This window comes from Corapipo altera, unplaced genomic scaffold (genome assembly GCF_003945725.1).
Source record: "Corapipo altera isolate COAL_440 unplaced genomic scaffold, ASM394572v1 297b, whole genome shotgun sequence".
Taxonomy (NCBI): Eukaryota; Metazoa; Chordata; class Aves; order Passeriformes; family Pipridae; genus Corapipo; species Corapipo altera.
The window spans coordinates 11,438-36,443 of record NW_020885066.1 but is presented as its reverse complement, the minus strand read 5'-3'; the positions used below and the strand labels follow the sequence as shown (position 1 = coordinate 36,443).

Genomic DNA, 25,006 nt, shown 5'->3' with positions numbered 1-25,006 from the left:
CGGGGGCGGGGCGGGGAGCGCGCGGCGGCGGCGGCGCGGGGGGCGCGGGGCTGGGGCGCCATGGAGACGGGGCTGGCGCTGCCGCTGCTCCCGCTGCTGCTCCCGCTGCTGCTCCCGCCGCTCCTGCTCCCGCCGCTCCTGCCGCTGCCCCGCGCCGCCGCCGAGCAGGGTGAGCCGGGCGGGGCGAGGGCGGCTCCCGCGCTCCCGTGTCCCCGCTGCTCCGGCACCGCCGTGTCCCCCGTGCGCGGCGGGCTCGGCGCGCCCGGTGCCGCCGCCTCGGACCCGACGTTGTTCGCCCGCGGCGGGTCGGGCTGCGCGTTGCGGTACCGGGAGAAGCTGGCTCGGCTCGGTGGCGGGGACGCTCCGGGGCCGGCCGGCCGGGTCGTGGGGCGGATGTGCCGCCGCTGTCCGGGGCGCGGGGACCTGCGGGAGGAGCGGGAGAGGGCGGCCGGGAACAGCATCCCGGAGCATCCCGGAGCACTCCGAGCGAAACGGCCGCCGGGGATGCGCTGCCGCGCTCCGCGTTACCGGTGTCTGAGCCCGAGACGAGGCTCAACCTGCCGGTCCGGGGCTGTGGCTGTTTGCCGGCTGGCAACGTGGGAGCATCGTGAAGCTGCGAATTGAGGAAGATAGCTCTTCCTGTCAAAGAAAGAATTGGCTGTTTTGTGGAAAAAGGGTGTCGTCTGCCAGGGAAATCCCTGTTTCAAAGAAGCCGCCGGTACCTTTCAGTGCCAGTATCCTCACGCTACAGGCACGGCACAGTGGCGGGGTTGGCTGTAGTGTCAGAGGGATCGTCCCTGGGATGGCACACTCGTTAGGGCACTGGTGAGCTACCTGCGAGGTTGTGCAGTGGGAGCTCTGCAGCGCACGGTCCTCACACGGTGACGACACGGTTGGTGGAGTCGGGGCGGGAGCTGCTCCCGTGCCCTGGGACCCAGCACAGCATGGCACTGAGCTTCCCAGTGGATGCACTGGGTGGGTTTTACCGGCGTTTCCTGTGTCAGTGGGTTTGCTAACATGTTATCTTCCCTGCAGTTGTCCTGCTGGACTCGAAGGAATCTCAGGCGGAGCTGGGCTGGACCTCGCACCCGTCGAACGGGGTAAGCACAATGGTGGGACTGCCCCCCTGCACCACCCGAGGGGTCTGTTGGCCTCTTGGTGCTCAGCAGCATTTGAAGTCCTGTAGTATGAGCACTTTGCTTACACGGAGCTGAGGTGGGGACTGGCAGCATTGGGGTTTCCTCGTTCCAGGGGCGATGGACAAATTGTCATGATCAGCTCCGGGCACCCCAGGGAACAGAGAGGTGTTGGCTGAGTGAACTGGTGTGGAGTCCCTCCTCGAAATGGATTTTACACTCCTAAAACAAGCAGATAAACACCGGCCAGTTAAGGCTTTGTGTTGTGGTTTGCACACCAGCATGAGGTCTGGGGATCAGTCCAGCCCTTGGAATCTGAGGGCTGTGGCTGGGGGAGTTGTCAGGAGCTCTGTGTCATGTAGGGTTTGTTTGATCAGGCCCTGGCTTTGCTGCTGGGGTCGGTCCACAGCTGCTTTTCTGGAATGAAAATAAAGCATTCAGAGGGAATAGTGATAGATCCTGGAGTCATCTGTGTGGCCCAGCTGTTTGTCTGCAGAAGAAACTCTGTTTTGGGTACATTTTGGCTATTTTGCATAAATTTACTCCCAGAAAGAATTGCTTTGGGAAATTGCCAGGTCGTCATTCAGGCTGTGAGGGTTGAATCATCATTTCATTGATCAGAATCTCTGCTGGTAGCTTTGGGGAAACACCATTTCACTTGCAGTCAGAAGATTTGTCCTGTTCCAGCTAAAACTTCTCCTGGCAGAGAAGCTGCTGCTGCTGTTTGCAAAGATGTTTGATGTCCTCATATGATGGTATGACTAGTGTCACATCTACTTGGACATCTTGGGCTTCTCTGGGTGGCCCATGCAGCATTACATTGTGCACTAATGCTGTCTGGATGTCCCTTTCCATGGACAGAAAATCTAAGGAGCGTGCGGGAGATGAAGACCTCTGGCTCCTCAGTGGAGGATCTATCCAGAATCAGGCTTTGTTTTCCAAAGTCTGCTGGCAGTGCTGCCTTTCTGGTTGTGTCTTTATGTTTGCATCTCTGCAGAAAGCTCAGGTGTTAGGTGGTCCAGCAGCTGGGTTACTGCAGCCAGTGGGTTTGTCAGGCTGAGGACTTCTGGTGCCTGTGGTGGGGAGGCTTGTGGTGGTGACATTTATATGGGTTGGTGTGTCTCTGCCGGGGCAGCTCCCGAGCTGTTACAGCCCTTTGTATTCTCTCCCCAGTGGGAAGAGATCAGCGGCGTGGATGAGAACTACAAACCGATCCGCACGTACCAGGTGTGCAATGTCATGGAGCCGAATCAGAACAACTGGCTGCAGACGGGCTGGATCGCCAGGCGCGACGGTCAGAGGATCTTCATCGAGCTCAAGTTCACCCTGCGGGACTGCAACAGCATCCCTGGCGTGATGAGCACCTGCAAGGAGACTTTCAACCTGTACTATGTTGAGTCTGACTCCGACCTGGGCCGGAGTGTCCATGAGAGCAAGCACACCAAGATCGACACCATCGCTGCTGATGAGAGTTTCACACAGGGGGACCTGGGCGAGCGCAAGATGAAGCTGAACACTGAGCTGAGGGAGATAGGGCATCTGAGCAAGAGAGGCTTCCACCTGGGCTTCCAGGACATGGGCGCCTGTGTGGCGCTGGTCTCTGTGCGGGTCTATTACAAGAAATGCCTCACCACCGTGCAGAACTTGGCCGTGTTCCCAGACACGGTGGCAGAGACGGCCTTTGCGACGCTGGTGGAAGTTAAGGGCACTTGTGTCGCTCATGCTGAGGTGGACGTGGATAATCCCCCCCGGATGCACTGCAGCACTGAGGGCGAGTGGCTGGTCCCCATAGGGAAATGCACGTGCGGCCCCGGCTTTGAGGAGAAGGACGAGAGATGCAGAGGTAAAGGTGACTGTTGGTGTCCTCTGGCAGTTTTTTATCTGTGTCAGTCTGTGCTGCTGCTGCCAGACCACTCAGGTGCCTGAGCACAGCTTGGACAAGTGGAATTGCCTATTGTCAGCAATATGTTTCTTTAGGCAATGGCAGCTCCCCAGCGAACCACCAGACCTTCATTTGGAGGGTGGTGATTGGGAACGTGGGACACGCTGCCCGGGGCAGCTCTGGCTGGGCAGATGTACCAGAGCTCTGGATGCCATCAGGCATTTCCCACAGCTTTATCTGTAATGTTAATATTAGTCTGGAACATTAACATTGCTGTTGTTATGCTTTGGACACTGTTTAATAATGTGGTGACTCTGCAGCTCAGAAGGTTACGTTTAATGACAGCTGTAAAGATGGATGTGCCTTAGTGGGTGTCCCACTAACCAACCAGGGTCTGTGACTACTTCCATCTCACTTTTGAAGGCAGGTGACAGCCAGGTGTGTGATCAACCCTGAATGTGGGATACTGGCTGCTGTGCTCCTCCTTGGAGTGTGTGAGTCTCTGAACAAAGAGAGCTCCAGGGCTAATGCTGTCCCTGGGCACCTTACTGCCAGCTGGGACCTGCCGAGGGGATGAGTTCTTCAGTAAAACATGGCTGAAAAGACCCTTTGCTGCCCATGCCTTGTGTCCAAGTGATACCTTGGACCTCTCCTTTTTCACCTCCAATAAAGATTGAGAGAAAACAGCTAAATAAGTCCCAGACAGGTAGAGGTCCCCTGCATTTGAGGCGGGTGGTGGGATAGGAGAGTGAGCTTTTCCAGCAGAATCGGATCTGTCCCTCAGGAACAACTCAAGGCTTTTCAGTTTCACACTGTGCTGATGGTGCCTCCTCCTTCCAGGCAGTGGGATGGTCTTCCCAGAGCTCCGGACAGTGGCTTCTCCTTAAGAAGACCTTATTAAAGCTATCAAATTGAAATCTCAGTGCTGTTGATTGCTTCCGTGGCTGCGTGGCAGCTCGCCGTGCTTTCCCCATCTGTTTCAAGTGGGGATTTACATAGCGAGTCCCAGAAGGCTTTTGCTAATGTTTCAGGTTTCTCTGTGTTGAGTTTAAATAATTCATATTCTCAGAGGAAAAATATTTGAAGTGATTTAATGGACATAATTAAGTTTTTCTCCCCTCTCACAGAAAGCAGGTCATTAGTCACTCTCTGTGGAGCAGCGTCTGATGTCTGGTTAAATATCAGAAAATAGTTTTTAAGGGTTGAAAGTTTTGTGTTTGTTTTGCAGCCCTGCATTAGCATAGTGCTAAGGAATAGCTTTAAAAGCTTTCTGATGAAAGCAGCCAGGGCTGTGGAAATTCTTCAGTGAGGACAAAAGCCCGTGAGCTGGAGGCAGGTGGATACAGTGGGAGTTTGGGGTAAGGTAATGGCACAGCACACCCGGTTCCACCACTGTGGTCCCATACCTGTGGCTTTGGAGAGCTCAACAGGTATGAGTCTGCTGGTGAAACTTCTTGGTCAGAGTCTCTGTCACAGCTCTTGTGGGCCTGAGAGGTCTGGGTGGTGGACTGGAAGTGTTGGGGGTTTTGCTGCTGCTGGTGCCCGAGGCGTGGCAGGGTCGGGGTCGTGCTGGCAGGTGGTGGTGGCAGCAGGGCTGTGGCACTGCTGGGGGTGGTGGTGGCAGCAGGGCTGTGGCACTGACAGCAGCTGTGGCGCAGCTGGGGATGCAGGAGGTGAACTGGTGAAGGTATTTGAACTCGGTCAGAGCTGGCATCCCTGTAACCCTGATTTAAGTACCAAAAGCATCCTGGGCCAAGGTAATGTTTGTGCCCTCACTGTGAAATTAGGAGAGATGAAAAAACCAAATAGGCCTTCAGACCCTGCTGATTCCTGCTGCAGGAAAGCCAAGCTTTTCCCTGTCCATTCTCCTGTCCTGCACCACTTTGTCAGAGTGGGCTCTGACAAATGTACAGCACTTGGGGCTTTTTATTTGTTTCATCTTTTATACATTAGCTTACAAACCTGTATGTGCTCCTGGAGTGTATTTTATCTGCTGACTGATACTGGAGGATTATGCATAATAAGTTTATTTTTCCTCCTGGGACTCTGTAAGTTGCACAAAGCCCCAGGTTTTACTTTCATCAGAGATGCAGCCGTGGGCATCCCACAGCCAGGCCCTGTGCTTATGGGGTTGGCACGGCTGCACCGAGCTGGTCCTTGGCAGGGCCAGAGCCAGGGACACCACAGGGGCCATGGGGTGGGATCAGGGCAGTGAGCAGGGGCTGTGGGAGCCAATCTGTGCCTGTCACTGGAGGAATAATCACTGTGGAAATTTGTACTTTGGTTTCCTGTGTGAGCTACATTTTGGCTTTCTCCTCTTGGGTGTTGTGCTCTATCAGAACATGGCTGGAGCCCCTTTGTGACCTGGGCAAAGTGACAGTCCAAAAGGGTGGAGAGCTTCCTGCTGAATGAATCCGGAATATCTGCCTGCCCTGCCCATCAGTGACACCTCCTGCAGCAGCTATAATGCTGGATGGTGGATGCTGCTTCCCATGAGGCATGGAGATGGAACACCTGTGGAAAATGGGCTCTCTCTTCAGTCTCTGGGGAGTAATTATCAGGCTTTGGGATTGTATTTTACATCACTGGTTCACAGTATGTCTGAAATAATTATGGCTGTGGAAATCACGGCAGAGCCAGACACAAATTGCTCCATGACAATTTCAGAGCAAACTACTCCAAAAATTACAAGCATCACAAGTAGTTTGCAGAATTCCTGTCAGGTTAAGGTCATGGATACCTGGCTGCTGGATGGACATGCTGGATGTGCTGTTGAAATACTGTGGGGACATGTCTTGCTGAGGGATTGGCAGGTACGGGGTGTCCTGGAGAGGCCGGTCAGCCAGTCCTTCCCTGGGAACCAGCTGGTGGATCCATTAGGGAACTGAGAGAGACAACAGTAAATTGCACTTGGCTCAGTGGATGTGCCTGCTTCAGTGTGTCCTTGAGGAACATTCCGGCATAAATAGCAACAAGGTTCTGTCAGTCTTGGCTGGATTCAGCAAATGCACTCTGTTAGATATTTCAAGACTGTCTTACTAAATATTTTTGTGCATTTAATTTTCTTCTTGTCAGGCTGCTGGGGCACCTCAGCCCCCCAGGTGCTGTTCTAGTTCTCACTGCAATACCCCCCAGTGCTGACTGCGTGTTCTCCCAGGTGTGGCTTTCCTAAAGATCATTTTTATGAATGTCTACTTCAACAGAGAAAATTAACACACATTAAAGCAGATGAACTTTGTCAGATACGATTCCATGACAAAAACTAGAAAGGAATTGATTTTGGAAGACAACCAAGTTGTGGTGTTAATTATAGATGCCAGTATAGGTGTTTTGAGTGAGGCCACGGTCGTTATTGATCCATGCTGGCACATGCAGCACTTCTGCTGCTGGCAGGACTTTGCTGGGGAGGGAAAATGAGAGCTGTCCTGTGCCACAGGAGTAGGAAATCATGCATTTTCCAGCTCTGCATCCTCAATTGGCTCTCCTGTCCCTATGGCACAGGCTGGGAGTCATTGCTGTTTCTTCACAGAGACATCCACTCCCATCCGAGGAGCCGTGTCAGATGAGGTGGTAAGAGGAGCCCTTCCCATGGTTGCTTTGTGCTGGGTAATCAGCCAACCTGCAGCACAAATCAGTGTGGCTTGTTCTGCTGCTGGTTTGACTGTGTGTGCAGGCAGTGTTACATTGAAGGGGGAATGTGCTCTCTCTGTCAGTGACATGGATCAGGCACGCCTTGAGGAGCTTCTGTGGTCAGCAGTGGTGGAGCTGGAGAGAGATGATTGATCCGTCTGACCCATATGGCTGCTTCTCTTTGCCTCTGGGAGAATGAATTATTGAATTTTATTGTTTAACAATTTAGTTGTGGTAGTACCAGGGGACAAAGAACAGGATAGAAAATAGTGTACAGAAAAGAGAATTTAATTCTATAAATTGATGACCTGATCTCTCCAGAGCTGTCACGTACCCACTGCAGAAATGAGCACTGCAAAATGACAAGGACACCTAAACCAGCTGGAGAGCAAGAAAAATACTCGTAGGACGAGGTGGAAGAGGGTGGGAGTTTATCTGAAAAAAGAAACAGAGACACACATATGATGCATCACATGTGCTGGGTGCCTTTGTTCTTCTCAAGGGCAAGTTTTGGACAGCCAAGGAACAAAATTAGCAAGTAAAGCCCACGACTCCTTGTGGGATGTGCTCTCACAGGGTTGTGGTGCCTGTTCCTGGGACGTGCAAATTGGGGCATTTTGTGACATTATTAATGAGAAATACTTTGGTAAAGTTATGTCTGGCTGTTAGAAAACAGGGAGGAACAGTCTGAAAGATGCTTCTAAATGGAAATGTTCAAATTCCAATGATGAAATGTCAGAATTGTGTGACAGGCACATCCAAGGGATGGGGGCTCTGGGCTTAGTGCTTGGATCCTGTCATGTTTGTAAACAGGATTGATTTTCCTGTCCTGCCTGATGCAGTGATATTTCTGCCCTGTGTCATGGTCAGTGCTGCCTAACTAAAGGAAAAAGCAAGCTCTGTCTCCATTCTGTGCATGTAATATTAGTTTTGGTTTGATTTCTCAAATCTAAAGAGAGAACTGGAAGTTTTGGGAATAATTTTAATGGTTGATAGTTTTTCCTGGTTTGTCTAGTGCCCTAGGTAGGGAATGACATTTACTATGGAAGTCAGTGCAGAGCTACCCAAATGTCTCTTCTGGGTCAAACCAATGCACACCTTTCTTGGTGCCAGAATCATGTAGATGCTCAAGGAAAGCTTGGAGGGTGGTGTTTGCTGGCCAACAGCAGCAAAAGATGTCCCAGGAAACAGGGAAATGCAGTCACCAGATGTGTTCCCAGTCAGCCTGTGGTGCTCTTCCCATAACTCCCCCTCTCTCTCTTTCAGCTTGTCTTCCAGGATTTTACAAGGTCTCCCTCCATCTTCCTCTCTGCTCCCCGTGCCCTGAGCACAGCTTCACACATGAAGAAGCCTCCACGTTCTGTTCGTGCCAGAAGAACTACTCCAGGTCTCCGTCAGACCCTCCATCTGCATCCTGCACACGTACGTCTCATCTCACCGGGGCGGCCACTCCTTGTGGCGAGGGAGCAGGGCTCAGGCACTGTGTCTGTCCTACAGCACAGAGCCAGGGGGGTGCCCAGGGCTGTCCCAGGCTGTCCCCTGCCTGCACTGTGTCCTCACCTGTGGGAGCACATCCCTGGGGATCCTGTCTGCACCGGGGTGCTGCTGCAGTGGGGAGGGGATGGAGGGGCTGTCCCTGTGCCATGGAACTCGCAGGCTGAGGCTGCAGTCTGATGAGACAGATGCATGGTCAGGTTCTCAGACTCCCCGGTAAAACTGGGGCACAGTCATTTAGTCGCTATAGTTCACAGATTTTAATTAAATGGCCTCTAGTTAATTGGATTGGACTCCAGCTGCTTCAGTGATGGATGCTGTCCAGCTGCTGGCACAGCAATGAGGAGCCCTCCAGCTCTGCTGGGCATGGCTGGGCAGTGTCCGACCGCTGGTGTGCTCCTGGGCCCCTGGGCCGAACCCTGGGGAGGTGCTGGGTCCAGTGGGGTGCTTCTCACACAGTGTGAACTGTGACTTGTGGTGCACACACGTCACTCCAGCAGGGATCCTCTGTCCCATGTCCCACTGTGCTGCACACACTAGTGCCTCCGTGTCCCCTTGTGCCATCCCGTGCTGTGACTGTCCGGGACCACGCTCTCATGGTCTGCCAGCCTGTGCTGCTGCTCCCAGAGGACCCGTAGGTTTGTCCTGGCACCTGTGCAAAGACACTCTTCTGTTTCCAGGCCCGCCCTCTGCCCCGAGGAACCTGGTGTACAGCCTGCGGCAGTCGTCCCTGGTGCTGCAGTGGAGTGCCCCGGCCGACGCCGGCGGCCGCAGCGACCTGACCTACAGCCTGTGGTGTGGCCGGTGCCCCGCGGCGCTGCGGGGCCACTGTGAGCAGTGTGGCAGCAGCGTGGGCTTCGTGCCACAGCAGACGGGGCTGGTGGAGCGCACTGTCACCCTGGTGAACCTGCTGCCTCACGTCAACTACACCATCCGCGTGGCAGCCGTCAATGGTGTCTCTGGGGTCAGCCCGCTGGCGGGGCCGCAGTACGCTGAGGTCAACGTGTCCACCGGCCACGCAGGTACAGCCACGGGCAGGGTGTGGGGGTGGCACACATGGACTGGGGTCTGGAGGTGGTGTGGGGACTGTCCTTGGGCTCCACAGGCCTGTGCTGTGGCAGTGCCCTGATTCCACTCGGTTTTCCCCGGTGGCACAGGCGCGGTGCTCAGTGGTGGCAGAGGGGTGGACAAAGATTGACGCGTGGCACTTTCAGGGAGTTATGGCAGGTGCCACAGGGAGGCAAGGAGTGAGTGTGGTGACAGCCTGGGCTGCTGAGGGATGAGCCTGCTCCATGATCCGGCTGCAGATGAATTTACAGATCACAGAAAAATACCTTTGACGAAGCAACATTTTCAGCCCATTCACAAAAAATCCTCCTCAATCCAAATAATTCAAATGCTGGCTATCCTTTGGAAACAAAACAATTTATTTTCTCTTTTTATCCTGTACTGGTCTCTGGACACAATTTCTTATCATAATTGTTCCCTTCCATTTCCCATTTGGCATTTCTGTTCCCTCAGGTGAGGGGAAGCAGGCTCCTGGCTGCCTGTGGATGGAGCCCTGGCCAGAGGGGTCAGTCCTTCCTTGGCTGTTGGCTGTGCCAAAGGACAGTCAGCTCTGGCTTGTGTCGTTGTCCATTCCCCTGCAGTTACATTATTAATTTGCATGAAAACCCTTTGCCAAAACACAGTTAATGGAGACAGACGATCCTCACATACCTCTTGGCAGGAATTGGCCAACAATTTCATCTGAAGAGATTACACTTTGATCTTATTATAAATAATTTTCCCACCACTTGATCAAATGCTTTTGTGCACGTTGTTGCTTCCTCTCCCCTCATACCATAACCCCCGTGGATCCGTTGGGGGATGCTGTGCTGCAGACTGCTCCTCGGCAGAAGTGTCACTTCTCATTAGGATCTTGGCTGTTCAAGGATGGATTTTGCTCTGGGAAGATCTTCTGCCTCCCAAGCTCAGGCCAGTGAGCCAGTGAACAGGCTGGGGAAGGGTGAGCTTAATAGGGGGAGGTCTAATAATGAGCTGTTCCTCCAGTCTGGTGCAGGCAGAGGGACCAGTGCTCCAGAGCTGTGTCCTTGCCTGGGGCTCCAGATCTGAGCTTGACACAAGAGGCCAGGTATGGGCAGCAAGTGCCCTGCCCTCTTAGGGAGCAAAGCAGCAAGTCGGTGATGCCAGCCTGTACCTTGGCTGCTCAGAGCAGCTTTTCCCCTTGGGAAGGGGGAATCTCAGCCTCTTACTCAACTCTGTGTACTCCTGAGGGAACTGAAATGCACATAAAGAATGTGGATAATTAATCCTGTAATCTGTTCAAAATCAGTGTCTCTCATTGAGCTGTCAAGTCTCCAGATGCAGATGGTGGCTTGGAATTACCTGAGCAGCTGAGGCTCGGGAAGTTTCTTGGAACATGGGCAGTTTTTGCTGCTGAAGGTGTCCCCTCCTGGGCAATGCCAGGCTAGAGCTGCCCTGTCTTGCAGGCACCCGGTGCCCTGGCTCCTCTTGCCTTGGCACTCTGGGCAAGGAGTGATGGTGATGGTTAACCTGTGCCCATTGGCAAAGAGGGGGAGAAGGTGGGGAGAAGGTCCTCTCCTGGAGAGGCAGCTGTGCAGCTGAGTTTGCCTGTAAGACCCCACTGTGAGGAGGGGACCCTGTGCAGGCAGGACATGCAGCCATGGCTGGCACGGATGGCATGTGGAGCTGCTCTGCAGAGCATGACATCTCCTGGAGTGCCAACCCTGCAGCCCCTCATCATTAGAGGCCACCACAGAAATGCCTGATGGGACCAGAGGTCAAGAGAAAGGAGACTCCAGGGATGCCTGAACAGCAGTGATGTCTGAACAGCCCATGGGGGCTGTCATGCCGTGATCTTGGAAGTCATTTGCAGCAACAGGGGGGTCTGGCTGCAGATATGCAGATTCAGAGGAAAAATTAAACAAGAAACAGGACCCTATCTAGCCCCTCTAATCCAGCTCTGAGTGCAGATCTGCGCTGCCTCTCCCCTCCAGCAGTCACCAGAGGGAACTGGCCATCATTCCCTGTATTTGCAGGGAAAAGAAGAGATGCAATTTAGTCTGCAGGAGGCAAAATTAATACTGTGTTTTTTCTAATCTGGCCCCAGCATGGGACTAAATAAAAGTGTTTGAGGAGTGAGCAGAGCTGTTTACCTGCAGGAGTGGAGCTGCATTAGCCATGTAAATGTGCACTCTGGGCCCGTGTCATTTGTATTTCTGGCAGGGATCAGCTCCTGCCTTAAAGGGCTTTTAAATCTGCTGCAGATTAATAATGCAGTCAGTGCTTGAATGCATCCTTCTTCCTGAGAGTGGAGAAGGCATTTTGGCTGGAATTCGATCCTCTGAAGCAGATTTCCCTGCGTGTGCCCGGGGCTGGTGCAGTGCCCAGGGGGCAGTGGGGCCGTGGGATGAGCTGGTTCTGGGGTGAGGGTCTGCGCTCCTGAGGGTTTTGCCCTGAAAGAGCTGCCTGCTGACTTGAGAGGCAGCTTCTCTGGTTTGGAATGGAGAACTCTGAGGCAGGAGCTGCCTGGGATGGTGCCCAGGGCATGTTCTGTGGTGGGATGTCAGTAACTGGTGAGGGAGGGGAGAGGTGGCTCTGTTGGGCACAAGCAGGGCAGGGCACAGAGGCGTTTGGTGCCCTCACTGAGGGCAGGTTTTGGATACAGTGGATCATTCCAGGGAGGGACATGGTCCCACATCTAGTTTTATGCCTGTTCTGCTGCTGCTCTGCTTAATCAAGAGGAGAAAACCCACGCACAAGGGAATGGAGTTTATAAAATCAGGCAGAGTGGTGAATAATTTAATGTTTGCTTTTTCAGAATAGAGGCAATGTTAGGGGAACTTAAAATATTGATGGGAAACACATTTTTTTCACAGTGTGAAATGCTTTATAGCCTGTGTGATTTTCTTTAATGCTTTTTAAACCTGTTTGAGGCTGGTGCCTGCTTTTCTGGCATGTACTATGGGCTCTGCTCTGCAGCCTGTTCCTGAGTGGGATTTTTCCTGATGACTTTGTTAACAGTCAAGACCACACGTTCAGGTCTCTCCAGTCCATTTGCTGGATTCAGAGGTACAGGAGGGCAGTTGTGTGATATTTTATTGATGAGAATCATGTAACACAGCAAGGAGCACTTAGCTTAGTTTACAGGAGCCGGACTCGAGGCAAGAGTTGGGGGAACCTTCACCACAAGTGGGTGTTGCCAGTGCTGGCCCTTCACCAGCACACAGGCAGAGCATCACTGACCTTCCTGCCGTGCTTCGTGCTGGGGGTGAGTTCCCTCCCTGTTCCTTATGCAGGGACAGTTCAATGTCTCCTTCAAGGCCAACTCTGGGGCCAGTGAATTCACTGGGGGATTATGTCTGATGATGTCCCAGGCCACGGGGTGGGTCACAGTGGAGGGAGCCACGTGTGGGCATTGGGAGCTACGTGGGAGCCCCTTTGGCTTCGCTCACACTCTTATCAGAAGCCAAAGGGACTTGGAATCAAGGAGCAAATCACCATGAATAAAACATAAGGAGGACTTTTTTCTTCAGTGAAGATTAATGAGCCTAGTAATAAATACAAAATTTCACAGATACTTAAGTTTGCTTTCCAGGGACTTGTTCCTCTCCACAGGCATCTCTGTGGGACAGAGACGGGTCCAGCAAATGTCCTGATTTCATGGGAAGTGGGACAAGCTGGAAACAGTCAACATCCCCATGTACCTTTTGCTGTGCCTGAGGGTCGTGACCAGCCTGCACAGGCTGGAGACAGTTTTGGAGCCAAACCTGGTTAAAATGGGAGTCATTGACAAGTGCATCTTGCAGTGGATGAACTAAATGGGTTCACGTGTGTCAGGGAGGGAGCTGCAGCGTGGAGCACGTGCTGACCAGAAATACACAGCCAGCTCCTGGGGCACAGGCTGTGCTCAGAGCAGGGCAGGCGGGCAGGAGGCCCTCCCATACTCCCAGCTGTTTGTTGGCATGGGGCAGATCCAGTACCAAGTGGCTGAGGAGGCCTTGGTATGTCCCATCAGCCCTCCTGATCAAAGATTGCATTTTGTCTTTCCCAGAAATCCTTAGCAGGGGTTCAGAGCTCAGGATGTGAGCCAGCGCTCAGATGTCTCTGCAGCACTGAGGGCAGAGGGTGCTGTTAGGATTTTTGCCAGTTTTCCATTGGAGTGTTCCTGACTGTTCACAGATTACAAAGCTACTGTGTTTTACCACCATCTTCTCCCATTGGATGGTCACCAACTTGAAGTTATTCCAGTCCTGATTCAGAGAGAAACAACTGCAGAAGCTGCACACTCTGCAACTGTTTAAATTTTTGAGGGTTTTACTGAGGCAGCACAGCAGTCACTGCCCCTTTGCTCTGCACTTTTCCAGCACCAAATCCTGTCACCGACATCCGCACAGATAAAGTAGAGCAGAAGAGCGTCTCCTTGTCGTGGCAGGAGCCAGGCTTCCCCAACGACACCGAGTACGAGGTCAAGTACTACGAGAAGGTACGTGCTGGGCACCGACTCGGGCTCTGCTTGTGCCCCGGTCGACTCTGGATCCTTCTCTTGCCAGCCAGGTCTGCTCTCAGGAGCACAGTACCGGGCACTGCATGTGCCCCCCATCCTGGTCCCATCACCCACCCACTGTGTGACACCAGCCAGACAGGACTGTGACACCACAGCAAATTCCTGCATCCTTGAGAAGACGGCCTCTGTGTTCCCAGCCTGCTCTCTGGGACAGTGGTGGATCTTGTGCTCTGCACTGGTTTAGGACCGAGGGCCATGAACCTGCTGCTGTAGTGAGCTGTGAGTGGCCCTTCACACAGGAGAAGTGACAGTCTCTTGATTTTAAAAATTGCTGCTTTTTGACAGGTACAGTGGGTTGGGAATTTTAAAAGAAATACCGGTGGGCAGAGCAAGGGCAAGACTCTAAATCAAAATAAATGCAGTTTATGACACAGTTCTGCAAATTACCCTATCTGCGTGTGCTCAGGCTCGTTATGGAGCTGACGGCGTGTCAGGCACACTGCGCAGGTGACGTGTCAGTGTTCTGTATTTAGAAACCAGCTACCGTGAAGCTGATTCATATTAATGTGATTTTCAGCATCTGATAGATTTGAGAGGAGGGATCTGTGGGGGAGGGCAAATGCTGGAGCCCGAGATGGTAATTCCTGTGCAAATGGGCTGCAGCAACACAATACTTGGGGTATGAAATGAGGATCCGTCCTGCTTGGGTAGGAAATTTAACATAGTTTAGCAATTGTTCACTGAAATGAGGCTCTTGATGCTGACATGAAAATCAACATTTGTTCCTAATCTTTGCTTTTAAAGCTTTTGCTTTAACTGTGGAGATTCTAGAGGAAAAGTATATCAAATGGAAAACACATTTGTTAGCAATGTGAGTGGTGCAGTGAGTGACTGCTGCCCATGCCAGACACGGGGCTGGGACACTGTCTGTGCTGGACCTGGGGCTGGGACACTGCCTGTGCTTGTGCCAGACTGGCCTGGGGTGCTCCTCGGGGCTCCACCTGCCAGCTGTGATCCCTCACTGTTTACCAGTCTATGTGGATTTACTCCAGGGCTAAATGACTGCAGCAGGGGAGCAGGACAGGGCCGGACAGTGCCACAGCTGAGCCCTGGTGCAGGGGGAAGGAGCCATGCAGGATGACACAGCTGCTCTCCACCACCCCATCCTCCCCCGTTCTCATAGCACCTCATCCAGCTCTAGCTGCCATTTTCTGTGACCTTCCCATGTAATTTCTATTAATGAGACATCCAGTGAAGGTATGGTTTCTGTTGGAGCTTGGATGCTTGGACAGGCTTCCTGACAGGGCCCAGAGGCAAGGATGTGGCTGTGCTGTGCCAGCTCCGCAGCACAGCTGTCGGTCCAGCTCCATCTCAGGTATCTCATTATTTCACAGGATCAGAGAGATCAAAGTTACTCAACTGTGAAAACCACATCAACGGCCGTGACGGTCAATAACCTGAAACCTGGTACCCTCTATATCTTCCAAATCCGAACATCTTCCTCTCCAGACTATGGGAACTACAACCCTGGCATTGAAGTGGAGACACTGGCAGAATGTAAGTGCAGCAAGGCTCGTGTCCCTGTCCCTATCAGGGCTCTGAGCTGGGCCATGGGGATGCTGCGCTCACAGCTCCTGCCCCAGCTGCTCCTGGTGTTATAGAGCAGCACCTGTTCCTCTGGTTCTGCTGCTCCAGGTCTAAGGGCATGTACTGCCCAGGAACCTGTTGTCCTTGCTTTTTCCCGCTGGATTTTAATGAGTTTGGTCTTGGTGCCCTGCCTGTCCTGGGGGTTCCTGTCCTGGCTCTTTTCAGTGCAGTGTCAGTGAGGGCAGCAGCTCTCTGGTGTGGAGACTGGGACAGTCTCTGCTCTTTGGCTGAGATTACCCAAAAATATGCTTAACACGTGACTGCTCCCCCTTCCCTTCCACCCTGCTGCTGCCCTGGCTCAGTAGACAGTTGGCTTGTCCTCTGCTTGGCTGGTTCAGGGCAGTCAGCATCAGTGTTGTCTGCTGGGGCTTTTCCTTTTCAGTTCCCATTCATAACTGTGGTTCAGAAGCATCTTATTTCACTAAAAGACGGCTGGAGGGGGAATGTTGGGCTTCAGCACAATCCCCCACCTTGGCTGGAAGCGCAAGCCTGAGCTGGCTGACTCAGTACGACTCCTGCAGATTGTGCTTAACAGGGCTTTAAATTGCCTCCATTTGCCACACAGAAGATGTTTCAGAATGAATTGAAGCCAATAAAAATTTTATAGAGAATGTAGCTTTTTAATACCCCTGTTTGCAAAAGCAGGAAGAGAAGAGCTAGTGTGATGAAGGAAAACTATTTGTAAGCCATAAATTTTGATATGTCCCTCTGATAAACAGGAATCTTCCTCAGCTCTGATTAACAAAACCAGGAGCTAGTGCAGCAGCACTGGATTGCTCCATCTGTGCCTGCAGCACTGCCCAGCATGTTGGGCTGATCCCACCAGCTTGAGTTCATAAAGCTGAACCAGAACATGAATCGTTGTGAGGATGGTGAAAAGCAGGCGGGTGGCTGGTCCCACGGCCCTGCTGGCTGCAGGATGTGGTCAGGCCATGGGAGCAGTGACCAGGGTGGTCCCTCTCCTCAGACCTGCCCCAGGGCACGTAGCTGACCGGCTCTGCTTCCCTCCCACAGTGACAGTGGCCTCCAGTGAGCAGAACCCCGTCCTCATCATTGTGGTGGTGGCCATTGCAGGGCTGACAGTGCTGGTGTCCACTGTGATCGGTGTGATGGTCTGGAGGAGGTGAGCGGGGCTGGGTATGGACCAGGGGGGTTTGAGCTGGGGCAAGGGATGCTGCCCAGGTGTTGGAATGCATCTTCATTCTCTTTGCAGGCAGTGTGGGTACAGCAAAGCCAGCCAGGATGGGGATGAGGAGCTGTACTTCCACTGTAAGTGGCTGGTGCGACTGTGGGGATCCCTGAATTTATTGCTGTTAATAACCCAGCTCCCACCAAAGCAGCCCTGAGTCCTCACTTTTGAAGTGTTGTTGTCCTGCATTATCCAGAGCAGGGGCAGGCACAGGAAGGCTCTCTGGGGACTGTGGGCTTGTCAGCTCCATGAGCCAGTGTCTGTCCTTCCCGTGTGCGGATCACTGCATGCCAGAGGAAATGGGGATATTTGCAGCCTTCCAGGGGGTGCAGGAATTGTTCTGTTAGCTTCTTACAAACGTGAGCAAACAGCCTTGTTTTCTGGGGCTACTCTGGATTATTGAGCAGCAATAATTTTACAGACAACAGTTGTCAGAGGGAATTCAGATGTCAGGATTGATGAGTTTTTTTGATTCCTGGCATATGCCAGTGCACACGTGCTCTTCTGCTCCCCAAAGCACTTCAGGAGTAGCAGAGCCTGCCTTGGCTGTTTCAATTGGCTTTGGAGGGTGGGAGCTGCACCGGAGCAAAGGGGTCACTCTCCTTTACCCAGGGGTTGTGACAGTGGAGCAGAGCAGTTGGGTTTGCTTAATCTCAAAAAAACCCTCTTAGAAACCTTAGAGCCAAGTCTTTTGCTTTGCTTATAGAAAGGTGGCACGTTGGTCCTGCCCACAGCCCTGGAAATGGATAAGCTGGGAGTGTCTCCCAGGATGGGTGGGGGGAAGCTCTGCTGAGCCCTTCTCATCTGCTGTTTCTGTCTTTCCTGCAGTTAAAATACCGACCAGGAGGACGTACATTGACCCCGACACCTGCGAAGACCCCATGCAGGCTGTGCACCTCTTTGCCAAGGAGCTGGATAATGCCAGCATAAAAATTGAGAGAATCATCAGGACAGGCAAGTTCTGCGGGGTGGTGGCCATGCCAGGGGCTGTGCCTGTGCCCAGCCAGAGCACTCCCCTCTCACTCCTGGCATTCTGGGCCATGGCAGTGCTGTGACATTGCTCCTGTCTCAGGGGCACCTGCCTGCAGTGGAGGTTACAAGTGGGGGTGGCGAGGATTTTGTCTGGGAGCTTGGTTCCACATTCCTGGTGTTTTCCTGAGACACTGAGCACAGCCAAGCGAGTGCCATGTGGACCAGAAGGCATCAGCAATTACCTGCATCTGAGCAGTTTGACAGCAACATGAAAACTATTTATAAATATGTGAACCTAATGATTTATTGATTTTCATCAACTTCACTCCCTAAAATTTAAAAGCAAATTAAAACCCCTGCCCAAGCCTTAGAGCCTTAATGGGTACTGTGTGCCAGAATGTGGGAAACACGATCATTCTTTGTCATTTCGTTTCCTAAAGAGAAATTCAGCTGCAGCAGCAGCAGAGGTGGAGAAAGGGAGGAGGGAAGGGCTTTTCCTGCAGCTGAAGGACAGTGTTGAAGGGGAGAGGACACTGAGGAGGGGACAAGGTTGTCTCTGAGCTGTGGCATGGAGCAGCTCAGATGAACCCCTGTACCTTTCAGAATCAAATTGGTGTTTGAAAAATCAGGAAATAAATTAGTCAGGAAGACGTTTAAATCTAAGGAATTTGGAGGTGTGTTTGTCTCACTGCTGATCCAACAAGAACCTGATTTTCAAATCAATAAAGCTATTCATAGCTACACACTTTTTGCTGTAAAGCCAATATTGGCTTTTTATGTTGGGAATTCCACAGCTCCTGTTGTGCAGCATGTGGCTCTGCAGTGGGATGTTCCCCCTCAAGCACTGCAGGAGCCCTCTGGCCCCGTGCTTGGCTCCTTGGGAAGAAGGCCCTGCACATGTCAAGCTGGGAGGCAGAGCAGCCAGGCTCTGGAGCATGAGCTCAGTGACAAGGGGTTAATCCTCTTCCTGTGAGATAAAACACAATATGCACTGGAGCAGAGCGTGGAGAGAACACCTGAGGGGCTCTGGAGAAGGGCCAAGGGTGATCCAGGGCAGGTCCTCGGGAAGGGCAGGTGCTGAGCAGCCATGGACTTGTTTAACCCATCTCTCTGCTGCACAGGAGAGTTTGGGGAGATGTGCCGGGGGTGCCTGAAGCTGCCCAGCAAGCGGGAGCTGCCCGTGGCCATCCAGACGCTGCGGGCAGGCTGCTCGGAGAAGCAGCAGCACTCCTTCCTGGCTGAGGCCTGCACCATGGGCCAGTTTGACCACTCCAACGTCATCCGCCTGGAGGGGGTCATCACCAGAGGTAGGGGGGTCCCGGGAGGCTCCTGTGCAGGAATGAACTCGTGCTGCTGCATTGGAGCGGTGACCTGATGCTGGAGGTCCAGTTGGCTCCTGGGAGACCAGATGTTCCCACGTGTATCAGCTGGTTTTGCTTTTTGATGATTAATAGAAAGCTTCCAGCTAGATTAATAAATGCAGGTAGTGGGACTGGCTTAGCAGCCGAACCCGTGGACTTTTAATAAAAGCAAATTGAAGTGAGATTCTGTCAGTAAAACAGATGAGACTGACTGCTCTGGCTCTCTCCCATGAGTGTGTGTGCTGAACCAGGCTCCATATGCAGCAGTTAAATGGGTATTCATGTAAATCCAAAGGAACTGGAGCACGTGTGCTAACTAGGCTTTTTATTAGGAAAAGAAGTATTCTGGCTGAGCTGGGTGCTTTTGCTTTCACTGGGCTGTGCTGTCCTTTGTGATGTGGTTCAGAGTCTTGATGAAAGGAATTTCTGATACTGGAATCCAGTAGGATCCTACCTGGGAATGACAGGAAAGCCTTGGACCCGCTGCTCCTTGCAGCCTGGCCAAGATAAAGTCCTTGTCTTCTCCAAGGCAATGGAGGGATTGGCACCTGGATTTCTAACCCCTCTGGTGTCCAGACTGCCTGAGTGATGGTGGTACTCACACCATGCTCCTTGTCTGTCTGTGCAGGGAGTACCATGATGATAGTGATGGAATACCTGGGGAACGGCCTGCTGGACTCCTTTCTCAGGGTGAGTGCTGGGGATCTGCCCAGCTCAGGCTCTGCTGGCTGTGTCCCCATTGCTCACCTTTGGCTTTTCCTCCTCTGCTTTCAAAGAAACACGAGGGGCAGTTGACGGGCTCGCAGCTCGTCTGCATGCTGCAGGGCATTGCCTCTGGCATGGCATACCTGGCAGAGATGGGCTACGTGCACAAAAGCCTGGCTGCACACAAGGTCCTTGTGAGCAGCAGCCTGGTGTGCAAGATCACTGGGTTCAGACGGCCACAGGAAGATAAGATGGAAACCATCTTCTCCACCATGGTGAGCTGCATTTCCACATTCAGTTGTCAACACTTTTTCTAAGCTCCCGTTTCCTTCCTTGAGTATGAATGGGGCCTCTGCACCTTCAGCTTCTCTCCCAGATAGAAATCCAGTGTGTTTGGGCAGGGAACTGCACAGCAGCAGCCCAGCACCACGCCTATTCCACTGCCTGGCCACGCCCTGCTGTGCCGGTATGGAGCCTCCTGCAGAGCCACAGGATGGACAGCCCAGCAGGAGCCCTGGCTTTTCCCACTGTGCTGCAGCAGGGCTGTGTGGCTTTGGGGTCAAGGTCTCCCTGCTGTTAATTACAGTTAGCAGTGGTCTCTGTCACCTGCTTCCCCAAGTGTGTCTGCAGAGGGCTCTGCAGATGCCAGCATGGGGATGGTTCATTACAGGAGAACAAGTCAGGGCAAAGGGACTTGTGTTTGTGCAGGTCTGAGGTGGTTTTCATTAAATATTAATGTATAAAATGCCATCAGCTCTTCCTGGGGACATTCTCCTCTCCCATTAATATTTCAGGACTTGCACTCCAATGTAGTGTACAGTTGCACTGTCATTTTAAACAAACTGAGGCAAAAGTTTTCTCAGTAGTAAACGTGCTCATGGCCCGTGGGTTTGTGGTGCCAGGTAGGGCACGTTACCAATAAATGGCCACCTGGGAATTGCTGGCATTGGCCACGTCCCGCTGGGCGAGTGCGTCATTCCTGCCCTTCTGCCCGTCCAGCGTGGGAAGAGCCTGGTGCTGTGGTCAGCCCCCGAGGCCATCCAGTATCACCACTTCAGCCCGGCCAGCGACGTGTGGAGCTTCGGCATCGTCATGTGGGAAGTCATGTCCTACGGCGAGAGACCCTACTGGGACATGTCCCACCAGGACGTGAGTGCCCGCGGCCGCGCGGTAGATGACGGTGTGGTGACTGCTGATGGTGTGTGGTGGCTTTGTGGCACACAGAGGAGCTGCTGCTGCTCCTGGGCGGGGTGTGGGGAGGGAGGTTTGCCCCAGAATTTGCCTTTGATTTGCATTGCAGCACCTGACCCCAGCCCCTCACGTCTCCCTCACTGCAGGTGATGAAGGCTGTGGAGGACGGGTTCCGCCTGCCCGCCCCAGCCAACTGCCAGCCACCCCTCCACCAGCTGATGCTCCAATGCTGGCAGAAGGACCGCAGCCAGAGGCCCAAGTTCTCTCACATCCACAACGTCCTCAGCAAGCTGGTGCAGAGTCTGGAGCCCCCGAAGTGCCCCAGCTCCACGTGCCCCAGGTGACCACTCTCTTGCCGTGCCTGCCCGTCCCCCCGCTGCTGTACTGTGCCCTGCTCCCTCCTCACCACCCGCTCTGTTGGCAGGTCCCATGGCACATCCATCCCCTTCTCCGAGCAGACCTTCTCAGCCTTCCCATCTTTCAGCTCTGTAGGCGAGTGGCTGGAAACGATAGAAATGGGCAGGTACAAAGACAACTTCACTGCTGCGGGCTACTGCTACCTGGAGTCAGTGGCCAGGATGACAACCCAGTAAGTGACCTGGTTTTGTGGCTGTTACCTTGTGTCGTGGGCACAGCGAGATCAGTGTTTCCTTCCCCTGCAGAGAGCAGAGCCCAATCCAGTGTGATTTACTGATAAGCTGTTGTGCCACAGCACAGGGTGATGGGGCTGGAACTGTCCCATGCTTGGCGTGCTACAGGCTCCTGTGAGCCCGGGATTCCTGCTGAGTGTCAGTATTGCTTCAGCTGGGACAAAAGGTTGGGGATTTCTTACTCCTGCATGTCTGGAATCTGTGCTGCCCTTGCCTGGGAGCAGTCGGTGTCGGGGCACGTGGCAGTCAGGGCTGGTTTGTCCTGGCTGACGTGGGGCTCATTTTGCAGAGACATCCTCAGCCTGGGGATCACGCTGGTGGAGCACCAGAAGACCATCCTGAGTGGGATCCAGACCCTCCGGGCCCAGGTGATCCAGATGCACGGCCGAGGAGTGCAGGTGTGAAGCAGTGCCCTGCAAAGGTGCAGAGCACCAGCCTGGCACTCCTGGGGAGGAGCTGCCCACTCGCCCCAGCCAGCCCTGTCTGTGAAACCTGGTGGTCTCAGGTGGGCTGTGGGAATATCTGGGTGCTGCCAAATATGTCATTCCATGTAGCAAGAGAGCAGGGCTTCCATCCCCTGAGCTGGGGCAGCCCAGGATTCCTGGGATAATGTGGTGTGCCTGGGTGGACGTGGCTCTCCCTGGCACTGTTTTGTAAGATGAGTCAAACTGTAGTGATGCCATTTTAGGTGATAATTGAGTTCACAGGGTGGGATGGACTTTTGTGCACTGTCTTAATCCAGAGCTGATGTTTCTGTATCTAGCATTCTGCTGGTGAATCCATGGATACTTTTATACAACCTGACAGATCCCAGCAACCCCACAAGGAGCTTTTACTGCTTTTATTTTTAGAGAGCAGAGCACAGCTCTCACCCAGCTCCTGGGAGGTGACTTTCCCCATCTGTGCTGAAGGAAAGTCTTTCCCAGCCGCATCCCTTCTTCTCTGAGAGTTACTTCACTGAGTGTTTGACACCTCAGTTGGTGTCTCTGATAAAGAGCAGAGCAAATGGTGCTGCATCCAAGCAATCCAGGGCACATCAGGCAGTCCAGGGCACATCCACACTTTGTTTTGTGAGCACAGTGCTGCCTGCCTGGCACACTGGCAGCTCCCATGGCTGCAGCCCAATCCCTGACGAAGACATAAATAGCATCTCCTTAATAATACAATTTCCTTGAAGTTAGTTTATTAAATGTGTCTCTGCAGCCCTGTACAGAGTTTTGTAGGGCATTTATTATCATCCATAAGTATTGCAAGTGAATTATTAATGCTGAAAGGCAAAGATTTACAAACAGGATGAAGGCTGTGGGAGATGCTCACAGTGAGGCTGGAAGTCTGCTCCAGTCAGACCTTCCTGTTAGCCTGCTCCCAGAGGATGGGGATCTGAATGAGGATTGAGTGAAGGGCCCTGAGGCAGCCCTTGGGTCCAGCACAGTGATCGCTCTGCCCGCACACACTGTGAGCAAAACAAACTCTCTCCTTCCCACCCCCTCTGTAGTTCAAACAACACTCCCCAATGTCTCTTGGTTAGAGGTTTTAGCAGAAATAAATTGTCTGGCCCATGTCCAGTCAGGTTGGTCACTTGCCATCCCCCTGTTTTCCACCCTGAAGAGGAAGAGCAGTGAACTGAGCCCTGCATTTGGTGAAATGCCCAATCCCAAGGATCAAGTGCAATTTATGTGTTCTTCATGTTTACATTTTATCTATAGAGAAAGTATATTACAGATCTCTAGGCAGGGGGTTGAACCAGTTTGATTCCAGGTCTTCTCCCCCTCTCCCTGCTCATCCTGTCCGTCGGGTGCAGGAGCTCCCCTGGGAAGTGGCTGCTGGAGGAGCTGGCTCCAGGCTGGTGCAGCTGTTGTCAAGGAGGCTTGGGGACATGCAGGACTTGGTGATGAGGTGATAGTGCCTCAGTCTGGGCAACAGATCTGGCCATGAGCAGGCAGTGATGTGTGCCCTCAAACCCCCCAGGACAGACACTGTCTCCAGAGTTAGGGATGCGAGGAGGGCCAGCTGTGGATGCCACGTGTGGCTGCACTCAGAGCTGCTGGGATCTGCTCCTCTGTCCGTACAGATGCTGCCCAGCTGAAAAGAGATAGACCTCAGCTCAGTTATCTATAGTCATGGCCTTTTCCCTGGGCTGCAGTGGCTGGTGGTTGGCTGGGGGCCGTGGGTCCTGTGGGAAACAGCCGTGACTGCGGGCAGGGGTCCCACAGGAGAGGAGTTCTGGGACGGGCTCTAACTCGGCAGAAACATCAGTCATTGGCTTTCCCAGCCTCTCCTTCAAGAAAGGAAAGGAAAGCCCACAATGGAAACATGCTCCTAGCCCAGTTTCTTGCAACAATAAACACTTTTAATTAAGCTCCTTGCCAACATGGAATAACAAAATGAGTAAATTAGACTATAGATTGTTGTTATGATTTTAAAATTAACTTGCATCCTCTCAGACCCTCTCCTTGGGGAAGTGGTATAATTAAATTAATTAGCAATGCTGTTTTGGAGCTGCTCAACCAAGGGAAATGCCTCAAAACGATTCTGGTCTCTTCCTATCCAGCCTCTAGCACAGTGTGAGGCTCCTGCCTCCTCCCCGGGCTGGGGGAGTCCCAGTACTGTGGGAGCAGCACCTGCAACACCCCCCTCGCATGAAACCAAACAGGAATCAAGTTGGTTCATCTTCAGATGCTTTTATATTCATTAGCCACCTGTTAAATACTGTAAATACACACTCAAGAAGTCAATATATATTTTTATAAGTTTGAGATAAATGTAATATAATATCACAAGAGACACTGTGCATCTCATGTTTGAGCTATAGTCAGACATCTCCAGGGAATCTCAGTTGGTTTGAAATATTTAATAATAATAATAATAATAACAATAATAAATGTAATAAAAATCTATTGACATTTTTGTTAATTTTGTATTTATTGAACCATGACTGAAGATGGCAATAAAAAGATATCTAAATACCTGAGTAAAACCAACCACTAATCCTGCCCTGGCTTGTCTGTGTGGGTCATTTCAGTGTTCTGGGGGGAAGTGCCACTTTAGCAAGGGTGGCAGGTGGCAGGTAAGGGACAGTTTTAATAGCAGCTAGGTGTGAAGTGATGTCTTGTTTTGTTAAATAATGTGTATGCCAAGGTGGGAGCCTGTGCTCCAGCTGTAGAGTGGCTAGAGGGGGTGATTTCTTGCTATTGACAGTTCATAGTGGGGACAAAAACATCTACTTTGCTTTGCTAGTGTGTGTTGTGTGGACAGAAAGGTGCATGGCCTGGCCTGTGGGGCCAGATGCTCTTTGGGCAGGTTGGAATCCCTCCCATCACCCCAAGGACCAGATAACCATGGAAGTGCTTGCAGTGTGGAGCTGTCAGTTCAAGTGCAATGGTCAGTCTGATGCAGGGGCTGGTGTGTGAGTGTGGGGATGCTGCTGAGCAAGGGGAAAATGCTGCAGAGTTCCTGTGAGCAAGCCATGTAATTAATTGTTCAGTTGAGTAAATGAGAACTGTGTGTGGCCAGCACATGAAATGCAAACTCTGCACAGTGTTATTTAGAAATTATTTGATGCGACTCTCACTCGTTCACATCTCTTTTTCCCAGGCTGCTCAATGCCCAGGAACAGGCA

The 25,006-nt window shown here is 52.5% G+C and overlaps 1 protein-coding gene across 1 annotated transcript; it reads left to right on the top strand.

Annotated features, from left to right (window-relative positions):
- The first annotated feature begins 1,040 nt into the window (after positions 1-1,040).
- EPHA10 (EPH receptor A10) lies at positions 1,041-24,457 on the top strand. Its single transcript, XM_027669130.1, has 16 exons — positions 1,041-1,100; positions 2,310-2,979; positions 7,915-8,070; positions 8,823-9,164; positions 13,533-13,651; positions 15,067-15,229; positions 16,334-16,442; positions 16,533-16,588; positions 17,337-17,462; positions 18,602-18,787; positions 19,470-19,531; positions 19,618-19,821; positions 20,546-20,695; positions 20,884-21,077; positions 21,162-21,326; positions 21,677-24,457. The coding sequence occupies exons 2-16, from the start codon at positions 2,376-2,378 to the stop codon at positions 21,789-21,791; spliced, it is 2,751 nt and encodes a 916-aa protein (XP_027524931.1). The 5' UTR covers positions 1,041-1,100; positions 2,310-2,375; the 3' UTR covers positions 21,792-24,457.
- Positions 24,458-25,006: the final 549 nt, after the last annotated feature.